The 23777-nt window shown below is 43.8% G+C and overlaps 1 protein-coding gene across 11 annotated transcripts in view; it reads left to right on the forward strand.

Moving 5' to 3' along the window:
- TNIK (TRAF2 and NCK interacting kinase) overlaps positions 1 to 23777 on the forward strand; it is a 1364982-nt gene that overhangs the window by 1034084 nt on the left and 307121 nt on the right. For all 11 annotated transcript variants that reach the window (XM_069618746.1, XM_069618750.1, XM_069618745.1 and 8 more), the window contains exon 12: positions 1265 to 1469. In XM_069618746.1, coding sequence (XP_069474847.1) covers positions 1265 to 1469 — 205 coding nt within the window. The remainder of the gene's footprint in view (positions 1 to 1264; positions 1470 to 23777) is intronic.

Here is a 23777-nt window from a genome sequence, read left to right on the forward strand (position 1 = left end):
AAGTTCAAAAGAATTCTAATATGTTGTCCATACTTTACAATATTTCGGTTGTGCTGTTTTGAATCCATTTATATAGATATTCGTCAACAGGCCATAGTGCTCTTGAATCTGTTCAACAAAATAGAAGTGCGGAGACTGTCGTCAGGTACCCGTTTGAAAAAATAAAGCGTAATTCTATCTAGTCACCATTGTAAATAACACAATCTACCTCATTATGAGTTGGGTGGTGCAGCAAAATGTTGTGGTAATACCGTATACCACCGTATTACCGCACAGCCCAACTACGATGTATGAGGGTAAGGTGGAGGAAAAACCTTCAGCAAGAAGTTGGAGGTATTTCTTCCATCTTACTGCCCAAAATCAGCCAATTTGACGGTATTACAGCTGTAATACTGCAACCTCCCCTAATAGATTGCTATTAATGGGAACTAACACCGCTTACCGCCTCCTGTAATCTGGTGGTTATACCGCCGAACCAAGGGGCAGCAAGGGGAATGTTGAGTATGGTGGTATCTCGGAAGATTTACTGTCAAGATAGCACCAAGCTCATAATGGGGCCCAATGTTTTTTAAATTAGTCATATTTACCCTAGTGCTAATTGCACTTGCACTGATGCAACATTCCTGTAACATGGCCCCTCGTCTGCAGCATAAGATATGCACTTAAAATATACAAAATATACATTTATTTTAGGCTTTTGACAATACTATATTGGCTATAGCTCTTGGTGATCATTACAATTCTGAGCTCCTGGAAACCCAGAAGATGGTTGTAAACCCAAGGTGCATCTTTGGATGTTACTTAACAATCACTTAGAAACCATGCTGAAAGAATTAACGTAAAAGGTGATAGCACCCCTATTCGTATTAGAAATGGAGAATTCGCGTAGACATTAGTCCTGATTTTCAGGGTATTTAAAAAATAAACATGTTTAACTTTTTTTTACTTATATGCTCAGTATATCTGTACATTTTGATGCTCTGACACTTTTTTTGCATTTTTGGTGGGATTGTTCTATCAGTTGAACCTGATTGGTCGGTGGAATTGGCATATTCCATTCTTCATGCAAATTGTTTACAGGAGGACATTAGACATTCTGATTTCGATACACATATGGTTATTTTGTTATGTAAATCGAACCCGATACCCCAAATTGAGGGCCCATTTTTATGCATTTTTTAAACTAAAAATAAATGTAGTGAGATTTCTTTTGTTCTTTAAAAATAGTCTCACTGGCGCGATTCTATTCCTTTTTAAATTGAAGCTCCATCTTAAACCTACCTGGGGAGTCGACATTGAGGCGTGACTTCTTCAGGCTGCAGCTAGCAAATAAAGAGCGCTCTGAGGCCTTGAGGCGCCAGCAGCTGGAGCAGCAACAGCGGGAGAATGAGGAGCACAAGCGCCAACTATTGGCTGAGAGGCAGAAGCGCATCGAGGAGCAGAAGGAGCAAAGGCGCAGGCTGGAGGAGGTATGGTGGTGATCGTGACTCGTTCAATGCCTGACATGAAATTATCACTCAATAACAAGAGTATTCATTGTTTGTTACTAATGCCTTCTCTGCTCCTTTATTTTCCAAATCAAGAAAGGTGTGCCATAGGCTGAATACATTGTTTCAGAAGTCTCAATGCACATTCAACCATTGTTACATCCAGTGCTTAATGTAAAACCTGTTGACAGATCTTTTGTAAGTGCTTAGTGTGGTAGCTTGGGCATTATTCTCCAATAATGGCCTGCGAAATGGAAAGGTTAATGTGAATTTCGAAGTTGTAATTGTTCATTTGGTTTTAGAATTGGGCAAGCCCGAGATTCAATAGTGTAGGTTCTCTTATTTGCCTATTTCATGCCTTGGAAATCCATGTATTAACAATTTTGTAGTACATTTGCCGAAATGTTAGGTAGTTATGCTCTGAGAGGACATTAGCTCCCCGGTATAATACCTGTTCTAATGATGTTGCCCCAGAAGCAAGGGTTGTGCTTTAAAACAGCATTTGCAGTCCATCAGGACCAGAAGGTCTAGATGCTTTTAATTTAATTATAATACCCAACATATCAAGCAAGTCAAACTGTAGATCCCCCAAGCAGGTGACCGGATTTGACAGCTTGGCTTCCTAGCAAGGAATGGCAGGGCCAAGATAAAACATTTTGAGCTACCACCTCCATGTCGCCTCTTCCCACTGCTGTGTTGCTTCCACTACCCCTACTTCTCATGACGTTATCCAGTTGATGGAGAGTCCCATGACCTGTCCCCACTGGCCTCACTGGTCTGTTTATCTCTGCTCTGCCTCATTCCGCAACATGCTCTGTTCCTGACATGCCTTCACATGGTCTTGGGAGAACCTTTAAGTGCCATTTCTCTCTTCAGCAGTTGGTCAGACATTGGTGGTCTCTGTTCTCCTGGTTAACCAGTGGTGACTCGCTGTGTTTCTGCTTCCATCAAGGTCTGCTTATAACCGAGTAGTCCCATTATGCTTGATGCAGTGATTTTCCACATTACTTCTAAAGAGACATTTTCTCACTGAACAGTGATTGTTCAAAATCAAAAATGTGGATGCCAGTGATTTAGGATTGTGGACTTTTGCAAGAGATATAGAGCTGTAGTGGTCGTTCCCCAAGTAGTGCCCGTGTTCCGGAACTAAAGTTGCAGTCCCTGCTATGGCTTTGCTTTGGTCTGCCATTGTTGTTTCAGGGCTGCTTTACTAGTTTAATGTTGTCAGTCTCCCCTACTACCGAAGAGAGAATGTTTGTGAATGTTAAACTTTTGAATTTTACTCCATTGAAAGTTTATTTTAATATTTTATTTTTCTTCATTCTGTCACGAAAACTCCTTGAGCCGAAACTGTAATGAAATCACATACAAATAAGCGAAATTAATTTCACCTTGATACATTTTTGACATACAACAGTCAGTATGCATTTGAATTTTATTTTCGATTTGTATTAGAAAAACAATGGCAGTAGCATAAAGGCACTAGGTATATTGTAGTTTTGATTATTCACGCCACACGATTTCAGCGACTTCCAGCACTGAGTGCAGACTATAAAAGCTAACATTTTGAACCATCATGCTGTTTTTCTAACATCAAATTATATTTTTGTGTTAATCCTACAGAGCATACACATGAATTGCACTCGGGAACGCTGAAATTGTGTTCCTTTTATAGATTGCTGAGGTTAGCATACCAGTGTGAGAAGAGCTTAAGTCGAGGGGGGCAGACTCCAGGCACTGGAGAAACAAAGCACGTGCTGAAGGAACGAGTCAGAAAGCAGTCAGCAAAATGCGCCATCAAAGCAAAGAAAATGCCAACTTCCTTTCCAAACCTAAATTTAGGATTTTCGAAAAGGATTTTAATTTTATCTTTAGTTGTTATTCAGTGAAGTAAAACAAAGGCACATCAGAATGATTCCGAATCGCTCCATGGTATTGTTTTTTGCATCTAATTAAAACGTGCCAACCATACAAGATCTATGAAAAAAATCATATAGGAGCATATATCGTGGACAACATCGGCTGTGTGCGGTGTACTGGAGGGCAGCAGCAATACGCTGTCCAACAGGACTATAATGCAAATAGCAATAGTGTTTGTCCACTATTAGCAGCCCGGGAGGCAGCAATAACCAATCGGGTTGCTCGGAATGCAGGCTTAACTTAAGCTTTCTGAGTAATATAGTTGAAAACCTTGTTATGCACATTCTCTCTCACCAATGGCTTCCTCTCTGTTCTCCTTAAAAATGTAATTAGCCTTGCCTGCACCCCAGTGGATCCAATGCCCCTTCTTCACCCTGCATCTCCGGCCTTAAGTGGCACCATGCTATGGTTGCAAGTTCCATGGAGGCAATCTTATTTGTAGTTCGCTCCCTCCAAAAATGTACCTATATCACCGCTGTAATTTCGCAATATTAATAAGGGCGATGACGCACTATGGAGTTGGCCATAACTAACGTTATGACCCTGGGGGGAGGAGGGGGGCTTGGAATGTGGGCTGATACTGCCGATCTAGGCCGCATTCCCAGCCACTTGATGGCCAGTTAGGCCGCCATCTTCCCCTCACCCTCTGTTCCCTTTTTTTCAACCCCCCCCCATCCCACTTACCTAATTGTGAAAGCGGCAAGTACAACTGTCGCAGCTGTTCTGCCACTCCTTCCACTCTGCCCCGTTTGGCCCGCCATGGAAATGGAAGAGGGACTTGATGTTTGTATAGTATTCGCTTTCCAAGAACGGGATGCCACGAGGCAACCCATTCATGGAAAGTAAATACTTTAAATTAGCCCCGTCCCAGCTAGTAGGCTAGTAGCATTAACCATCCATTCCAAAGGCTGGAAGGGGTGGTAATGTCCAGGGGCTCTAGTTAAAAGCCCTTGTTGCGCTCGCGCCTTTAGCTTGGGCTCCATGCCACCTGTTCCTGGCCTTGGAACGGGTGGGTAACGCTTAAGAACTTGCCTCCAATTTTTCCTAATAACTTGTGAAGCTAGTACACCTAATGGTTAAGGCCAGTACATCAATTAAATAATACAAACAAATAAAAAATACAGACGTCTGAACTTATTAGACAATCATATTTTGGTAGACTGAAAAATGTGTTTTTCATCCACTGGCGCAAATGACCCTCATGCAGTCCTGCCATTAAAAACCTTCTCCTCACTTTAACTGAGGGGCTGGGCTGCCAGAGGTTCGCAAGTGACTTTATAAGCTTAACCTTGGCAGATCCTCGAAGGAATTGAGGCTATAGGTGGTGTTTAAATACTAGGATCTAAACATCCATTCATCAAGGCATTTTTTGTTTCATTTCCTAGGAACCGCTGCTCTGTTTTCTTCAGTTCAATAAATCGGAGATTTCGTTCATCCACTGAAGAATATTGTTATTTATATTATTATGAGTATTTATTGATTGCAGACCTAGCTTTAGGAAGCAACGGAGCACTTTACAATCATAGGGAGAAGAACATAGTGAGGAAAGCAGAGTAAAGGGACCAGGGGCTAACTGGGGGCATGAAGGGGGGCCTTGGCAGCAAGGGATCTACAAGTAACCAGGTGAGGTGACCGTGGTCACTGAGTCTCAGGTAGGCTGGGAGTGCAGTGGGTGTGGACCTAGGTGTTCGGGAGGAGCCATTCTTTAAAGCGCAAGGTCTTGAGGTCTTTTCTGAACTTTAGAATTGATGGGGAGATTCTGAAGTTGACGGGGAGGAGGTTTCAGAGTTTTAGAGCATAGACAGAGAAGGCATGTCTACTGGTCGATTCCTTTCTGTGCTGTCGTAATTCAAGTCTGTACCACATTTCCTTATTTCTGGTGGATCACATGCCTCTGGAGATGCTGACTTCTCGTGAGGTAGCTTGGGCACTTCAGGGTGATAGCCTTGCAGATGATGCAACAGGATTTGAAGATGATACAGGCTTGCAGCAGGAGCCTGTGCTTTTCGATGAGGGTCGGGGAGATATGGTTGAATTTGCAGATTCCTTTACAGAGTCTTTCTGCAGCATGTAGGACACATCATGGGGTCCCAGGGTAGTCTCCAGAAGGCCTCCCAAAAGAGCATTGCCACCATACAGTTGTGAGAGGACCAAGGCTTGGACAACATATCTAAGTTGTTTTCTGGGATGAAGGGATTGATTTTCCACAGGAGAGAAAGTTGGTACCAGACCGTTTGTCTTCCTTGCTGTGTGCTGTTTCAATGTGAGGTGATAGTTGATGTTGAAACCAAGGCACTTGGCACAGGTGGCCTGCTGGGGTGTGAGGTCCTCGTGGATCATAGCAGAGAGCCAGGCCTGGATATTAGGGTATTCAGTGTTGTGATATAGATATTCAAGAAATTGGTGCACCATATCGATCAATTATCTAGCCTATATGTTTTCAGCGCTGTTCCTGAGCTACATTACCAATTTGAACCCTGACTGATCTGTAATTTGCTCCTATGCCCAGGTGTGCCTTGCCACCTCATTAGCTCACTGGAAGTCTGCTACCTCTGATTGACTTTGCAATACAGTCACTTTCCGTAGATGCATTGTGGAGAGGCTCAGGGTACCTGCTGTGGTCAATGATTTGTTCCACGGTGCAATGGGTAATGGGCCACCTGACCCCATGAAATTGCTAGTGCCGTGCTTCCTCCTCTCTTGTCCTTATTGTTGGTGAGGCTGTTCTCAGGGCGTCATGACACGTGCTACAAGTATGGAGCTGCACTACTTCGAGACTAAGAAGAGCTCTGCACTGTCAGCCTCACAGCTTGAATGATGTCGGCAGTGGCTACCCGTGCATGCTTGCCTTCCGCATGCATGCGACATTGGGTGTGCACTCAGAAGTGCTTACACGTATACAGGAGGGAAGCTTTGCGGAACACGTTCCCATAATAACATTGCCATGGGCTGCTCTCAGATGGATATCTGGTCCAACCAGTAACTCCTGATACACAAGATCCTTGAAGTAGGACAATCTCACAAAGGTCGGCTATAGTTAAGTGAATTTGTTTTGTGGTACTGGTGGTGTGCGGCACACAATGGAGTGGCCGGTTTGGCCAGAGAAGGAGCTTTGGGCAGGTCCTGTCTCAGGAAAATCTCTAAATATTAAGCAAAGTGAGATCAATTTGTTTAATCAATTGCCTACAACCTGGGGTATTGCAGATGATCTTTAGGAAACACTGTCCACAATGTGACTTGCGCTTGTGGGCCAGAAATTGTGCTCCTGATGTTATACATGCTTACACCTGGAGACAACTAAAATACATCATTACTTTCTCATCATCATTTGTGCTTGCGAAGATCAGGTTGGTAAGGCTCTTGTATGTGGCTTGAGACCTTCATGCATGTGTTTTGATTTGTTTTCCCCTCCGATTACAATCCTGTGGCAGACGTTTGGTACGGGACCTGCAACCTCTAAGACCCTCTCGTACAGGTATCTGTGTCAGTTTTACCTATTTATTGCCTTGTGGGTAGGTGAGACTGCCTTAGTTTTAGAGGACCTTTTGCACTGATGTTTGCTTTGCTGGCTTGCCTGGCCTAGCAAACCGTTAACCCAGGAAGGTGCACCTCACCGATGTTAAATTATATGGGTGAGAATGATGCCTGCTATAGCAGTTTTAGGCTTTGAGCGGTGTGCTACCCATGTTGCATCCTCCTTGTGTATTATTCAGTTTGTGGGTGTTTGACACTATTTTAATTGATTCATTGACTTAGGCGAGATATATCCGGGGGACTGTGTTACTGTGAATGCCTACATATTCTACTTTTTGTGACTGACATGGCTGCATATGCGCTCCAGTGTACGTTAGGGATGTTTCGCGCTGCAGGTGACTCACACTTATGTAAAGTCAGTATTGTATTTTGTTGTTACAGTTGTATGTTTAGCTTTGTCCTTGCTGTCCACAGTTAGGGTTGCCGGGGTGTGGATGTTGGTTGTTGGAAGATTTACTCTGTATTATTATTATTATTATTATTATTATTATTATTATTATTATTATTATTATTATTATTATTATTATTATTATTATTATTATTATTATTTTATTACTTATAACACGCAACTCGACAATCGTACAAACAGTTGTTTGGGTGAGGTATCCTTTAACCCTTGTGTATGCTTGAGTGCGTCAGCTTCTGTGTCTTTTACATTTTTGCTTCAGCATTGTGGGGTAGGGCAGGTGGTTTGAGGGTTTTATCCCTGAGTCTTGTCGGGTGTGTGCTAGCCTTTGGATTGTGAGGATGGCAAGTTTGTTTCAGTCATGGGATGTGTGATGATCTCTCAGTAATGCAATTTGTTGTGACAGTGATTTTGTTGTTATCCCCACAAGTGAGTGTGGTATGGGTTTATTGCACACTTGTGAAGGTATTTGACAGATCTCTGGTTTCATTTTGAGGGGTTGGTTGTTTCAGTGGAAGGTTTGTGTCTGGGGGGAATTCTACCTTGCCCTATGTGTTTCTTTCCTGGTTAGTCCGTTTTTAGTGTTTTTCTTAAGTTTCTGTTAGGGGGAGACATGTTGAAAATGCATCCTATCTATCCTATCATCACTTGCTTGTGTGAAATGCTGTGCTAGTGAGCTGCTGAATGATCCATTTAAGACAGTTGATGAGCATGTGCCAGTGGATGGTTCCTCCCTTTTACTTACTTGCTGGCCACAGTCTGTAAACGTAACTATAAGAATAAATCCTTCCTATTATACTGGCGACTCCTTGTGCTCCTTTCTAAGGCTAATCTTACCAGCATGCTACATACTGCTGTGTGCTAGCAACTTATTCTGAGATGTAGCTGCTGCTTACTTGGTCATGCCAGATACCCTGAATCGGTCTTCAGCTCCTGCTCATCCAATCCTTATTTTGATCCCAGAAGTGCAACTGCTAGCTCATCCCTTGAACAGCATATCTGCAAAGTCCTTACCTGTCTTCAGTGACTGTAGTGTATCAAGGCTGCTTTTTAACCCCACAGGCACCCACTATTTGCTGTGATTCTATTGGGTCCAGCCGCCTCTCCTCCCTCTTTCTCTTCCTTTCCTCTGTTCTCCCCAGACGACATTTCTAGACAAGTCTGATCTCTGAATGTCTCCTCAAAACAGGTTCTTCTCTGTTCATCCAAAACCATCAAGGATCATATTGACACCCTCGCTCCTGCCCTGGCCGACTTCTGCAACCACTCCTTCGCCACTAGAGCCTTCCCCTCCCTCTGAAGCACTCTCTTGTGCAACCCCTTCTCAAGAAACCCACAGCTGACCCCTCCTGCCCGGCTAATTATCGCCCAATCTCTATCACTCCTTACCTGGGCAAACCCCTGGAAAAGCTGGCCATCTCCCAGCTTAACCGCCACACTGATTGTGTTGGTTGTCTCCATGACCATCAGTCTGAATTCAGAGCAGCCAGAAGCACAGGAACTTCCCTCCTAACATCCGTGATGACCTGCTCTCCAACCTTGATTCTAATCTCCCCTCTGTCCTCATCCTACTCGATCTCTCTCTTCTGCCTTTGACACGATCAACCGCCATCTTTCTCAACCACCTCTGTGATAACCTGGGTATCACTGATCAGGCCCTGGCCTGGCTGACCTTTTTCCTCTCCACTCCAACTGACCCTCCCAGGTCCAAGTTGAGTCCTTTCTTTCCTCTATCTCACTCTCTACTTGTGGTGTTCCCTAGGGGTCTAACCTCTCTCCCTGGCTCTTCAACCAATACTTGGCAGCCCTTGCCCACACCATTGATACTCTCTGCTCCAACTTTCTGTGATATGCGGATGACACTCAGGTCGTTTTCAGGCTCCCCTCTGCCACCTCTTCTCCCTCTCTCATCTCGGACTGTCTGCAATCCAGGAGTGGTGTACCACCAACGACCTCTGCCTTAATGCCAGTAAGACAGAGATCCTCCTCATCAGCACTCCTGCACCTTCCTTTCCTGTCACTCTCTGGCCGGCTTCCCTTGGCCCTCTTCCTGCTCCCGCCTGTGAGGCTAAGAACCTCAGGGTCATCTTCAACCCCATGCAATACATTCAACTCTCCCTTTGCAAATACCTTCCTACTCGAGCTCTTTGCTCCTCCACCTCCAACTTGCTCAGGGTCAGTCGCTTCTCCAAGCAACAAGTTGGTGGTAGATCTTTCTTCGGCTGGGGTCTCCCTCTGGAACAGCCTCCCTGCCTCTCAGAAACTTGAGAACCATCTTCGGTTCCGGAAGCACCTCAAGACCTTCCTCTTTGCTTCGGCCTGCTCTCTTCCTCTCACCTGCTAATTTGTCTGTTTCTGCCCTGGGCATCTGGCTACCCTCTGAATTCGTGCCCAGATTGCTGCTCACACAGCTGCATACCCGCACTGCCTCCTGGCAACCCTTGCACTTGGGTATGTATCTGCAACCCTACACTCCCCTCACCTGCACTTATTAGACACCTGTTGTCTGCACCTAATTCTTGCACCTGCTACCTGCTGACCTCACTACCTGTTGTTTTGATCACGTGTTCAGCACTTCCCATCCTTCCCTGCCCCTTGCACTTCCCCCTTCCCTCTCCCCTGCACTTGCGTGTTCTCAATGTCAATGGCCCTAGTAAGATCGTTGTTTTGTCCTCCCTAGAACCCCTCCATTGCCTCATCGCACCTTGAAACACTTGTATTTGGGCACGCTATAAATACAATATATCATATATTGGGTAGCACCGTCCCGCCACATGAGGGTGAATTGAGAGGCATAACCTTTACTCTACAGAAGATAAACACTTGATATAAATGTAGCACTTATGTACTTGCATGCCTCTCAGGCCAAGGCAACTTTAAACTCTGCATGTCGCAGTTCACCATTTCCACCCGGAGCTTGCACAGCATGGTAGATGATTGAATGTGTCATTTGTATCCTCTGAAGAGCGAGGGGAGAAAATATTTGAGTTGAGATATAGTTGGCAACACAATACAGAAGAGTCAATGAAAAATGATTAGATATTACCCGGCCCCTATGCTATGCACCCGTGGCTTTCAAGCTGCTTGGCAACAATCAAATATAGTGCTTGTGAATGTTCAAGATGTTCAGGATGACTCTTCCTCATCTAGTATCAGTATGTCTTTAAATACAATATTAAATAATGTTATTTTAGCACAAAAAACACTCTCACCTTAATGAAATTGGGAAAACCATTCTGAATGAGATAAGAAACATACTTTAAAGATGACCCCTACTCAAATATGCCTAGAGCAGGCTTGTCATGAAAACAAGCTGATTGAATTTTGCTGCCTTTTCAGAAATTTTCAGAAATGTCTTTCTATGAAACAGGTCACATGAATAATCACGTGACCCAATGCACGGGATCAGTAACAGCAACATAATTGGAAGATAGAATGCTCTGGAAAAAAGTATTGCGATCCTGCTGACACTTTGATAGTGAAGTCCTGTGTAAAACCATCAATTTATATCGAAAGGCCTTAAAAGATGAGATGAAAAAACATGTGCTGATATTCATTGCTGAATTAAACACAGAGAAGAGACTTTCCAATTATTTGTCCAAATGAAACCTACATTTCAATTCGAACATTAACTCTAATTCTCTCACACCGAACACCATTAAATGTATAACAGTAAATAATATAATGTATGTACATGAGTTCTCTGTTCTCTCAAAGAAAATATGACACATCAATGTCCAAATTCATGTGCCTCTCTGCCAACACAAAAAGCTTAATTCTTCAATGCGAATCTTTTGAAAAACAATTTGTTGGTATCTCCTTCGCATTTTAGAGATCCATTGTAAGTGTACCACTGTGTGCCCTTTTTGACACAACTATCAGCTAAAATTGGTTCAAAGAATGTATTTTTTTCCAAAATGGATTTATGCATTCACATGTACAAAGAATGTTGTTGCAATTATCCATATAGGTTCTACATTTGTTTGAATGATGGGTATGCTTGGATTATCAGAGTATGTTAGTATGTTACTTTGCATGTGGTTAATTATTTTGACCACATGGTTTACCCCAACTAATATAAAATTTGAAACGCTACCAGGAAGTAATGTGCTCGTCGCTAAAGGAAGTGTGTCTGTGTTTGAAATAGTGAGAATGAAAGGTAATACCAGTGATTAATATGTGGGGGTGTTTGCCCTGGCACTTATTACTGAGCCCTGGCATTTATTGTCTCAGACCCCTTTCAATTATGATATGGTGTTGTAGCAACTTTATTATTTTAACTCTGTCACCTAAGAAGTACCTATACAATCAGAGCAACATGTTAACAATGATTGTGTTCAAAGACACACTTAAACATTTGACTTGCATCAAGACACACCAATTACATAATTGGAATTTGTAAATTGCACACCTGCCATAGTTAGTACATCCTTTAACCCCATTGAACCAGTGAGGGTTGCAGCTTTAACCCCATACATATTGACACTGATGGGAGTAACCGTGGATGGTGGCATCAGTGAGCGGGAAGCCACCTGTCCCAATGTGTCATGGGTGTGCTAGAAAATGTTGAGCCCTGGCACTTATTTTTTCACAAATTAAGTACTGTGTAATACCATCCAGAAGTAATTCACTAGTTGCAATTTTACATGTATAGTTTTATGTTTGTATACGACAGAGTTTTGGGTATTTAAGAGGCATTTTTGTGCTCCGATTAGTAAGAGGATTTGAGTGGTCCAAATGTGTTTGCTTTATTTTATATAGACAAAAAAAATGTTCCAGCAAGAAGATGGAATATGTATTGATTCAAATGCATTGATTCAGTGTTGTAGTGATATGTATTTTTAACAATTCTGGTGGGTGATGTGAGAAACCAGAAGGTATCACATCCACTAGCCTCCGCAGATCTTTCAGGAGGTCAGGGCATGGCCACCGCCTTTGGATTCCGACCCTGGAGGTGAACTAGCACAGGAGGATCACCTGGGTGAGGGGTCTTCGGAGAGTGGGAGTGAGACACTGGATGGTAAAACACGGTATCCCTCTGTTACCTGTTACACCTTTACCCCATCCTACACGATGGGATATTTAGAACCTCCCACCCTCTTTCTTGTATGAATACTTTCACATGGTCTGCCCGCTCTGGAAGAAAACTCACAGACGAGCCGTGAACCTGACATGTCCCAATACTGTGGTCAGGCAATTATCAACAATCACTCACACCTGACTTCCATTACACTTCCCCATGTGGATAAAAGGAGTAGCACAAGAGCACACTCTGAGTGAGGCAAAGCACATAAAGGTACAGCAGTTTCGATTTGACAGCTGAACATGAGGAGAAAGACGGCAAGGTGTGCAGGGTTCTTGAGAAGGGCAATCCCCTTAACCTTTTCGGCAGGAAGCTGTTACTTTCAAGAAACCTTCAAGTCAGAAAGTGCAAGATCAGGAAACCAGGCTGCTGAATCCTGCATTGTGTGTCGGAGATATCACGGGCCCTCCCACGTAACTGATCAAGGCCGGAGGGGGGGGGGTTGACGACACCTTGGTGTCGTCCTTGGCTCCAAGAAAAAATAAGCTACAGAGCAACACAACCAGTGAGTTGGGAAACCAAGGTCAGACCTGTCTGTGTCGAAGCCAAGGTTGCAAGTAGCAACATTGTAAAATGAATGAGCATTGTTAAATGAGTGTGATGAAAAGACGCAAGTAAAGCTAAATTGCTGGTGAATATTTGAACTTAAAATGAATGATACAATAACACTGACAGAGTGATCCAGCACCATGAATGTGCTCAATTGAAGGTCTCTGTACAGTATCCTGACAAGAAGGGAAACGAAAGTAGAAGATTGATGTGAAGTATAATTGTGTAAAGGAATTGAAGCGGTCCTGCGAAGGTTTAAGCAAAGCCCATTGCACATTCGAAAGTCTTTGATTCTGGTGTCAAAAGGGATTGGAACCCTGAAAAGTTGGATCCATGCCTGGAGCCCGGATGATGGAGACCAAATTGTGAACATTGTAGAAAAGGGGTCTGAGCCCAGACAAAAGGGACCCATGGTCCGATCCTGAAGGAAGGAGACCAATCGTGAACTTATGAATGTGAGAATCCTGACAACAGAAAGGAACTTTTGTGTTTTGTTTGCTACATCAAGACCTCTGCAATAAGAGACTGTCATTGCGAGAGAGACTTTGGCGATAGGCCCTGATTGTCTTTGTTGAACTGTTACCTCCTGGCCAAGAAGCCAGAGTGTGTGCAAAGCCCGCACATGCTGCCTTGCCCCGTGTTGAGAATGTGGTAAGGGAAGCCAACTGGTCAACTTTCCTGGTATATCATTTCTTGAACACTTTTCTTTTTAATATATTGTTATCCCACACTATTTTGTATTTAGAAGTAATGACTGGCAATATGTTCATTAGTATAGGGCCTTATATTTTGACAGACACCACTAGAAATGTTATTATTATTTGATGGTTGTAGCTTGCTCCCTTCTTTATATTTAGGTTTAGAAAGACATTCGACCGACCCATTGAAGTTCAATAAACACCCTTGAACTGTGATCACCTGTGCCTGTCTTCACTGTTTGATACCATGTCTTCCTTACAGTGAAGTTGGCGATAGGTAAGCCATTACAAGGTATGTGACAGCTATATCTAGCTATATATATCATTTGTTCATTGAAATATTTATAATAAAAAGGGGTTTAATCTTCCAGCGCTTACAACTACACTCTCTTATATGGTTCCAGTAAGACAGACTAATAAGAGCGAGAGCCATAATTCATTAAGTGGACAGGCCAGAGCATCTGTGGACACCAAAAAATAAGAAGGAAAAAGAAAATAAAGGATATAATCTGGGTTTTTATAAGGATGAATAGTTTTAGATTCTTCTGGCACTTGCACTGTTTTGCAGAGAATTGTACGGCATTTTAATCATATTTGAATCTGTGTAGAGGATTGTTACTCAAATGATGAGCAAATTTTGATTGAGAATAAATGATGAGTGCTATGTGGGAGCATATCACTAGATACCACATGTTGGAATTTCTGCAAAATGTTAGACCCCTGAAGAATGTGCCGTGAATAACAGGTTCCTGGAACAGAAATATGTGAAATTTTAGTGCTTAGGTGACAGATTTGATGTTCTACTAAATATTTATATGCACACATACATATACAATCTTGCTGATCGCAACGTCCTGTACCAACACCTTATCAGCACTTCAAGTTCTCCCCAGAAGCCATTGTGTGGATCAAATCCTTTCTTAGCGATCAAACCACAAGTTTTAATCTGAGAATCTGCAGCAGATGCCATCCCTGCCCCGCTCGGCGTGCCACAAAGTTCTTGTCGCTGCCCACACTCTACAACACCTTCACAAAACCTCTTTTTGTTCTCCTCATTGTTAGAAGGATCGTTTACACCAATTTTGCTGATGGTACACAAATTAGTATCCCTCTCATGGGTGATCATCACACCGACATGGTTAAAATTAAAGCGTTTATACTACAATTCAAAATTGTATGGCCACGCATAATTTGTGCCTTAATGACGAAAAAAACCTAGCTCCTCATCATTGACTCCCCACACTGTCTTAGGCACTTAAATAATACTTTCTCTTCTTTCTCTATTGACGGCACTTCCATCCCTGTGCTGAAAGAAATAAAAACATTGAGAGTACATCTGGTAGCGGACGTATCCATGTTTAGACACATTAATGCCCTAGCATCTTCCACGGCCTATACAGCAGACGTATCTCCTTGAGTAGACGGTTCCTATCCCCAAGTAACTGTCTCGCACTTTCAAGAGCACTAATTCTCTCAAAACCTATGGGTACCCCAACAGCCAATCTCTCCTAACTCCAACTGCTCCATAATAAAGCTCTACGCTCTGCCCTTGGTTTCAAACGTTCTGACCACATCTCAGCCTCCAGACGCGATTCACATTGGCTCCCTATCAAAGCGAGAATTTAATTCAAAACACGTTGGATCGCCCACCACTGTGTATACAATGAGGCCCCCTTGTACCTCAACAACTGAATTACCCAAACTGCCCACATGCAGGCACTTGGATCTAGCTTCAGCATCTCGCTGCACACACCCTGGTACAAGTCCAAAATAGCAGGTGGCGTCGGCATCTGTGTCACGGCTCCCACACTCTGGAACTCACTGCCCCAGCACATCAGAAACGAAAAATCATTCCCCACCTTCAAAACATTTGTCAAGACCTGGTTGTTTGATACATATGATTAATTGCGGCCTGCACACAGGCTACTACTATGTATTCTGCTCTCCTTACCCAGGTGCTGAACTAACACTTTGATAACTTCGGGTCTGGGCGTTTCAAAAATGTAAAAATAAATAAATACAAACAAATATGTACATCTGAAAGATGTACACATTAATGCACGTTAAGACAGTATGGCTTCTTAATTGTGTAGTAAACAAAAAGTGTGACTGTAAAGAGGGAAACGAAAAATGCATTCCCCCCCCCCCATGTTTCCAGGACAGGCACTCAAGGGATGCATAGCAACACAAGCTGTATTTGTCGTTAAGGGGTGCTAAGCCTCGGATGTGTGCCAAATCTTCTGCAATGTTTATTTTTGTTGAAAAAGGGAATTTGTAATCATGTTATATTTGCAAGTAGGGCTCAAAATATTAAAACATGTCCTCCTAGGGCTTCATGACTGATTCCTCCGGCTTCTAAGTGTGTTACTAATTTGTGCTTGCATTACCCAATTCAGTGACACTCACTTTTTGACCTCAGAATGATCAAGGGCTCAGTCTGCCAAGCACAGATTCAAACTTTTGAAGTGCATGCTTGCCCTATGTCGGAGGCAAGTGCTTAACCTGTGTGCTTTAGTTTACATCTATAGCAACTTGTATGCGTTTCATTATCATCTTTGCGTCGCTTCTCTACTTAGGACCCTTTTGCTTTTTGCCGCCACATGAATGTGTCCTGTTTGTCTTGATTTTGCAAGAATCACCCACGTGCCATAATGATCTATTTTCCCTTTGTGTCCATTTCCTTTACCCCTTCCTGTCCCTGGAAGTCCCTCGTTTTCTGAAGACCTGCCCTTTCAAGTCCCATGCCTCTGCCACTGTCGGTCTCAAAGGACGCCTCGTGCGGCCGCTCTGCCTTCAAGTGGTGTCTCCCAGGAGCGCCAATTGTATGTTTTGTTTCTTAATCAGCGAGTGCTGGAAATGCCACTCACGACAGCAGAACCGACATTTTGTGCAATCATTCAGAAACGTAAATGCGCTGAACTGCTTGCCTGATGCTGTATTCAAGTGATGAGGCTGTGTGCCCTTTCAGAATGGAAGGATTCCAAGAAACGAGGCGACAACCCAGTGTGTCCCGGCACCGCCAGAACTCCTCCTCTGTTTTCTGATGACTAAAGATACCTTTTTGAAGCTTACTCATACCTCCTTTCTCAGAATGTAGGCAACCTTTGCAAATGAGGGCATGGAAGTGCAGGTGCTAAAGGCTTTCTGGTGACAGCTGTGTTGACATGCATCAACGTTTCTTTAGAAGTACATTGAAAGAAATGCTAGCAAAGAAAGCGGCACCCATTTAGAATGTTACAGATGGAAGGATGCTGGAGGCACATCTAGCATATGGCTACTAGGATGACAATATCACAACCAGTAGAGAAGCTTGAGCTATGATGACCCACCGGAGTGGTAACACCCTACAAACTGACCAGGCACTTTTTTTTTTTTACTTTATTGAATTAGTTGAATTTAATCAACCTTACAATAATAAGTTTATATATAAAAAGACAAAGAATAAATTCATTCTAAAAACATTAATAGCATAACAATCAATCATACACTTTTTAAACAATTTCTAAAAGGAAAAAGAAAATTGAATTGAATTAGTAGCTACATATTTTCAGTGCATTAACTACGCTAATTACGCAACTATACATACATATATATACATTCACAGTTCATTTCAACAATATGTATTTCCAATTCATAACTTGTTGATAATAATGATTTCCTTCGATTTTCTTCACACGCATTTACAGACAGTAATACACGGTTGGCTATAATTGGCCCTCCACTCAATATTTGCCCCTCTTGTGAGTAATACTATTATCAGGTTCTGGTGTTAAGTTCAGACTCATTAGGAAATTTAGCGTAGCATGGCTTGTGACAGCTGAGAATAATTGTCCAACATGTTTTTTCACTAAGGTTTGAAAAAAGTCGACAATATTTGCCAAAGTGTGTCTGTCTCTGACCAGGCACTTTGTCATTTCTGCTCCAATGCCCTTAAGACTTCCTGATACCCAACCACCACAGAGGATCCCGTACCTGTCATTGCCAGGCAACAAACAATGCACCTTTCCCCAGATATGAGACCCTTTGTCTCAGCGAGGGATTGCTGGTTGGTTTTCCCCCCCCCCCCCATTTGTCAATCCCACTAGTGAGGAACTATTGGCACTTCCCACACTTCCCACAGTGTGGCGCTAGATGAAAACTGTGCTGCCTATTCTCAAAGATGTGTCTTAGCAGAGTTCCTGCTGGGGCAGGAGGAAATGTGAAGGCTGGCCTGCACTTCAGCACAATGTATCGTGATGGTGTAGGTAGTCAAGTGGTTTGGACAGTCCCACCTGGATAAGGGCCTATGAGAGGTCAGTGTGAATCTCGCCGCCTGCAGCATCGTTTTGAATGGATCTGCTTTCTATGTCATTGTGTTGCTTTTGTTTATCCATCGACATCTGCAACAAACTCACACATATACTGTTGGCAATATGTGGCTGAGGCATGGGTACACTTTGGGCAGGAATTTGCCTCGCAGTTTTGTGGACGAGGTGATCTGTGCTGACCTGTGACAAGTTTAGTCCTCCTAGTGCTCAACACTCTGCAGGTCTGGAGCCCCTTGACACCCAACACCTCTTTTTTGCTTCCTCTACACAAACAGTTACACTTTTTTTGCTCCTCGTTGGGCAAGCTTTTTCTTTTTTGTCATTTCTTTCCTTGGACATCTGGGTTTGTTTTGAGACTTGCAGAAACTCTCCATCACACAGAGAAATAATCTTTCATAATTGTATTAGCAAAACGCTAGATGAGATCCATTCTATCGTAGGAAAAACTAGCTCTCTCTGGGGAGGTTGTTTGGTGTTTGGAGAGTTTGCACAGTGGTGTAACTAGATTGAGGTCAAACCCTGACACTGGGCTATTGCTCGTCGTCCAGCGGTACTGTCCACTATCCATCAACCTACTGTGAAGAATTTCTTGTACCAACCATGTCCATGAAGACCAAAACCCCTGAAAACTACCAGAGACTGAGCTGCAGGTGCATATTGAAGCAGAAGGATACACTTGTTGCAGGGACTCTTGTCTCCATGTCTGTGGCAAACAATGGGCAAAGATGAAATGCAGTATTTTTTTCAGTATGCAGGAGCCTGACAGACAGTCTTTTACCTAAGAGTGCTGCCTGCCAGAGAACCAATGTAGGAACTCATCGGCAGGAGTAGCCAATATTAGGATGGATTCTATGAAGGCTTTTATGAGCTCTGTCAAACCCAGGAATGCACCAGGGGAGGAACAGCTAAGAACCCTCGCATGTGGAGTCGAAAGCTAACAGAATTGGAGAGAAACGCCCTATCAAACCATGGGCAGAATGGTGTTAGCAGAGGAGGGACATCTCTAGGAAGGAGAGAAGCTAAATGTGAAAAAGGACCGACTGACACTCAACCACTCAAAACGGGGAATACTGTGTAAGCCAATGAGCAGGAGAAGCATTAGTGACACGATTCTGCTTTTTGGCAAAACCACAAAAAGTGTAAAGGCAGCAAAAGCCTCTGGGGAACGTTTTCCATCTTGATGAAGGTGTGAACACTAAGAGGCAGGAGAAGGCTCCCTCAAACATCTCTGAATCTTTATAAAGTCAAGAGGCAAAAGAAGCCTCTGTAAAATCTAATCCTACCAGCAAGGAGACGAGCTATTAAATGTTTGGAAATATATAAAAAGCCAAGAGGCATGAGAATCTTCTGTGAAACAACTGTGGAACTTAATAAAAAACCGGTTGGCAGAAGCCTCTTGGGAATGTTTAATAGTTTTGCAAACGAAAAGTACCTGGCAAGTCTCTGAGAGACTGTTATCCTGAGAAAGATGCACAAAGGTTGCTGAGAAGGTTCTGCATGTTTGGCAATGCCCAGAAGGAATACTAAGGCTACTGATTATCCTCTGAGAGACTGATATAGGTTAAGGCCAAGCCTCAGAGAAACTAATATTATATAGATCTTAGTGCACACATAAATAAATGCAGTGAGTTGTATTAATCACACTCTCATCGTCTAAATAAACTCAAATTAAGAATATTGTATTCAAATGCTTTGTTTCAGCGTTGCCAGGATCTTCACCTTCATTGCTGACCTTCATTCAAGATTGCAAGTACATTCATCAAGTCTCATGAAGTCTTTACCAATTTGTTACTTATTTCCCAGTTTGCTTCAAGTAAATTCTTAATCCGCAGATGCTTTTCTCTCCACTCTTCCCATTTTTGGGGCATATGGTTTCCTTCACCTTTCAGTACCATCTGCTTTACTTCCTCATTATCCCTTAATTCTAAGCTCTGTGTTTCCTCTCTTGGAACACTTGCCACAAATAATATGTTCTAGCCTTGGGAGGTTTGCCTCTGGTTGACCATGTGATTCAGGTTTCCTAGACTCTATCGGGCATCTCAATCTTTTACATATGACTCGTGGATTCCTAAACTTCCTTTGCAGGTTACTTTCTTTTGTAAATTCTGGAGATCTCTACCTTTTTACCACCTCTGACTATGGCCTTTTTAAAAACAGTTTAAGTCTTACAAGTGTCTCACTTGACCTTAACTCCAATGTCTTGACCTCTCTAGTGCAGGACTTTGTAATTTTGTACTTCTCTCAGCTTTAGCCATTTGATAGTTTTTATTTTCTTAAGACCTCTCAGGTTCTGTTAAGGGGGCCTAAACCCTCTCAATCAGTCTCATCACTTTTCAGGTTCCCATGTTTTTTGATCACTGTGATTTAGGATATTCTTCCATCTCAGGTTTTCTCAAGATTCTCCCTTCCGTTAAACATAGTTTTTCAGCCCTTGTTGGCTATTGGCATGCTGTTGGTATCCAGAGTGGTTTAGAGTTCCACCACTCTTGTGTTCTCTCCAGGTTTCCACATTCCTCTGGTTGAGAACCTCATCTTCTCATTGTTCCTCACAAAGTTTAGTCATCCTGCCGTTTCAGCACCTTGTCACTGCAAAGGTTCTTTCTGGGTATTATCACCCCCCTCACTCAGTGCCACAGCATATTTTCGCCACTCTCTGGGTTTTCCCGCCCTTCTGGTTCAGCACCATGTCACCATTTTATTTAACAAAGGAGATTGTTGCCCCATTGAATACAGCCTCTGCACCCTTTAATTCTGTCACGGTTTTGCCAGGCCCCAGACTCTAGGTTTCAGCTCCTCTTTTGTCTTGTTGCTGTCATTGTTTTGCTAGCACCTAAACATAGTTTTAGCACCATATGGCTCCAGGTGACCTATATCTTCATTAGACTTCTGTTTCAGGGATGTTGAGGTCTATGCTTCCTCAGGTTCACGGAGTCGACATAACATCTGTTCCATAGCTCGCTTCTGTAAGGCTATGCTACAATCCAACAAGTGTCCTTGATTCTGTGTTTGAGGATACAAGTGCTTGTGCGTCATTTGATGGGTATCAAAAATGAAGAACCCCATAATGACGTCAAAGAGCAAAGATGGATTAAGTGTGGTTGGATTTCAGCTAGAGCCTTCAAGGTGCGGAAGAAATCGGTCTCACTCGTTATTCTGAAGGTGTCAAACAAAGGTGATTTATTCAATTGCTCATAAGTCAGGAAACTCAGCACAGTAACCCACCAATCCCACGTAACTTAACCTGCCCTCCCAGGCCGGGTACCTATGTACCTTCATGGTCAACTGATCATGGACCATTTGAGAAAATGTCCTCTTAGGAGTTTCCGTACATTCATCCATCCTCCGCGAGAACAATGAGGCCCTTCATAGGACGGTGTCAGTTTTTACTGTCGATGGACATAAATGACGCAGTTCCAGTGTCATGTGTCCTGGAAGGGAGTGTAGATTACTTCTGGGAAAGTCTTTCTCGTCCAGCCAGAACGGGCAAAGGGTGTCCATCCACCACCCCATGAAAGCTTCCGGTCCATTGCCTATACTAGTTTGGACTGGTTGTATCTGCTGCATGTGAGCCTGGTTCCTTGCTCTAGTAACCCCTGAGTGGATGAGCTGTCCAACGCTATTGAGCATTTAGTGTCCAGCATTGCCTTCAGCCAGAAAGGGGAATGGAGGGCCTAATAAAGGTTAGCTAAAAGAAAAAAACTAAGGACACATTGGGATTCGATATCATAGAACTGGGGTATTCATAGCTGAAGTTCATATGGGAAATTCCCAAACCCATTCTGCAAAGAAAAGCCCCCCCACCCTTGTCGTCATCTATGTACTTAGGTTCATGCATTTTGTTTATTAAGTGAATGGACACCCCGATTATTTATAAATATATTTCTGATGTTTGTTAATCTGCTTAGAATCACATGCTGTGCATAGGTCCGACATCCAGTGGTCACTGCGGAGTATTGCATTTTGTTTTTCGTAGTCAAAAAGGGGACGTCGACAAGGCGTGTCTGTAACACTATCCCTATAGTGACGTGCGTTGTACCCACAATCCCTCACGCGTCGAGGTCCCTCAGATTGTTTTTTTCCGCCCAGCTTATGGTCGCCTTACGCGGAGCTCCTAGAGAGACATTGCTAAACAATTACTACGGACCTCGGTCCTTAATATATACTTATTGTTAAAGATCCCTCCCCTCGACGTTAGCTGTGAAGCTGTTTCCCCGCCGAGCAAGTTTTCGACGGAGAAGAGACGGAGGAGATCCTTCGCGCTGCCGGACACGTGGCCAGGCCTCGCCGGCCAACATACAGTAGGGAGAGTGGGGGTTTCGAACTTTTACCTTCTCGTCGAGAATGTCTTTCTTTCTCCCCTATCTTTCCCTTGGGGTTGTTATCACCAGTTTTTATTGCCTCAGCTATGGAGAGGACACCTTTTAAGTTTTGCCCACGCTGTAAGGGCAAATACACTTGGAAGGACAAACACAAGCTCTGTAATTGTTGCTTGCCCCTCGATCATAAAGAGGACAGCTGCGCGGCCTGTAAGCTCTTGAAACCAAGAACTCTTAAAGAACGGAAAGTTAAGAGGTGGGCGGACTACGCGATGTCGAAGTCAGTTTCCTCACCCGCCGCCGCTGTTACAGAAAGTGACGAGGAGGGTGATAACTCGACGTCCGTTACGGAAGTCATTAACCCCCAGAAGGAGCGCTCGCGCTCCTCGACGTCCGTCCCCGGCCCCGACGGGCTCGGCTCACGCCCTGCTTATGGGGATGAACACCCCGGCGACAAGGACGCACACAGACCCCATAGGCCTAAGCACACAACCCACAGCTCTTCTTCGTCCAGGATGAAGGATCCACCAGCGCCGAAGGGGACGCAGGGCACTCCGGCGTCGACCTCAGACCGCAAGGGTCTCAAGCCCCACCCGCAAACGCAGCCGCGACCAGCGATTGGGCTTTTATCTAATACGGGCGCTACCCCAAAAACATCCGACGTAGCGCTCCATAGAGCGGCCGTCGAAAAACAACGCGCAACGCAGACAACGCCGACTCCAGAACCCTCGACTGACGAACTCGTCGTCGAGAGTCTGGCGAGAATTGTTTCCGAGGACAAACGTAAGCGGACGACGAAACAGACGTCGAATACCGCACCCAAGGATATAGAAACGCCGAAAAAGCACAAGAGTAGCCAGGAACTGCCCCATCCATCTAAAGGCACTTCTGAACTACCGGAGGGCTTTTCTGAGGGCGACGGAAACCTTTTGTCGACGTTGTGGGAGCGTTCGAAGCGTTTTGAAGCCGAAAACACTGATTTCCCCCCTCTAGACTATTCAGGGGTTCCCCATGAGACCCTGGAAAGACTCCATTCTTGTATGGAAAAGATGGAGAGGTTTTTGGGTAGCCAAAACCCACCCACACCTAAAAGACCAAGAGAATGGACCCAGGATGACCCTAGGGTCAAGATTCCTAGGCTGTTTACCCCTTCTACAGATGCATATGACCTCACTGAAGAGGAGCAATACCTCCAGGAAGATGAGGAGTGTTTAGGTGGAGAGGAAGAACTTGAGGAGGAGAGGTTTGAGGAAGACCCTTACACTAGCGCAGGAGCTTTTGAAGAAGATACAGCTACCTCACAGCCCTGGCACTCCCCATCAGTGCAGCCTTGGCAATCCCCATCAGTGCACTCAGACCCTGATGTCTTTCATCCTTCTCCTCCCAAGGACTCACCTATTGGGAACACCTCCCCCATAGATGACCAGCCTTCACTTAATGCACTATTGCGCAAGGCAGCAGCGCATTTTGAAATAGA

Source organism: Ambystoma mexicanum, chromosome 10 (genome assembly GCF_040938575.1).
Source record: "Ambystoma mexicanum isolate Mex_15411 chromosome 10, UKY_AmexF1_1, whole genome shotgun sequence".
In the NCBI taxonomy this organism is placed as follows: Eukaryota; Metazoa; Chordata; class Amphibia; order Caudata; family Ambystomatidae; genus Ambystoma; species Ambystoma mexicanum.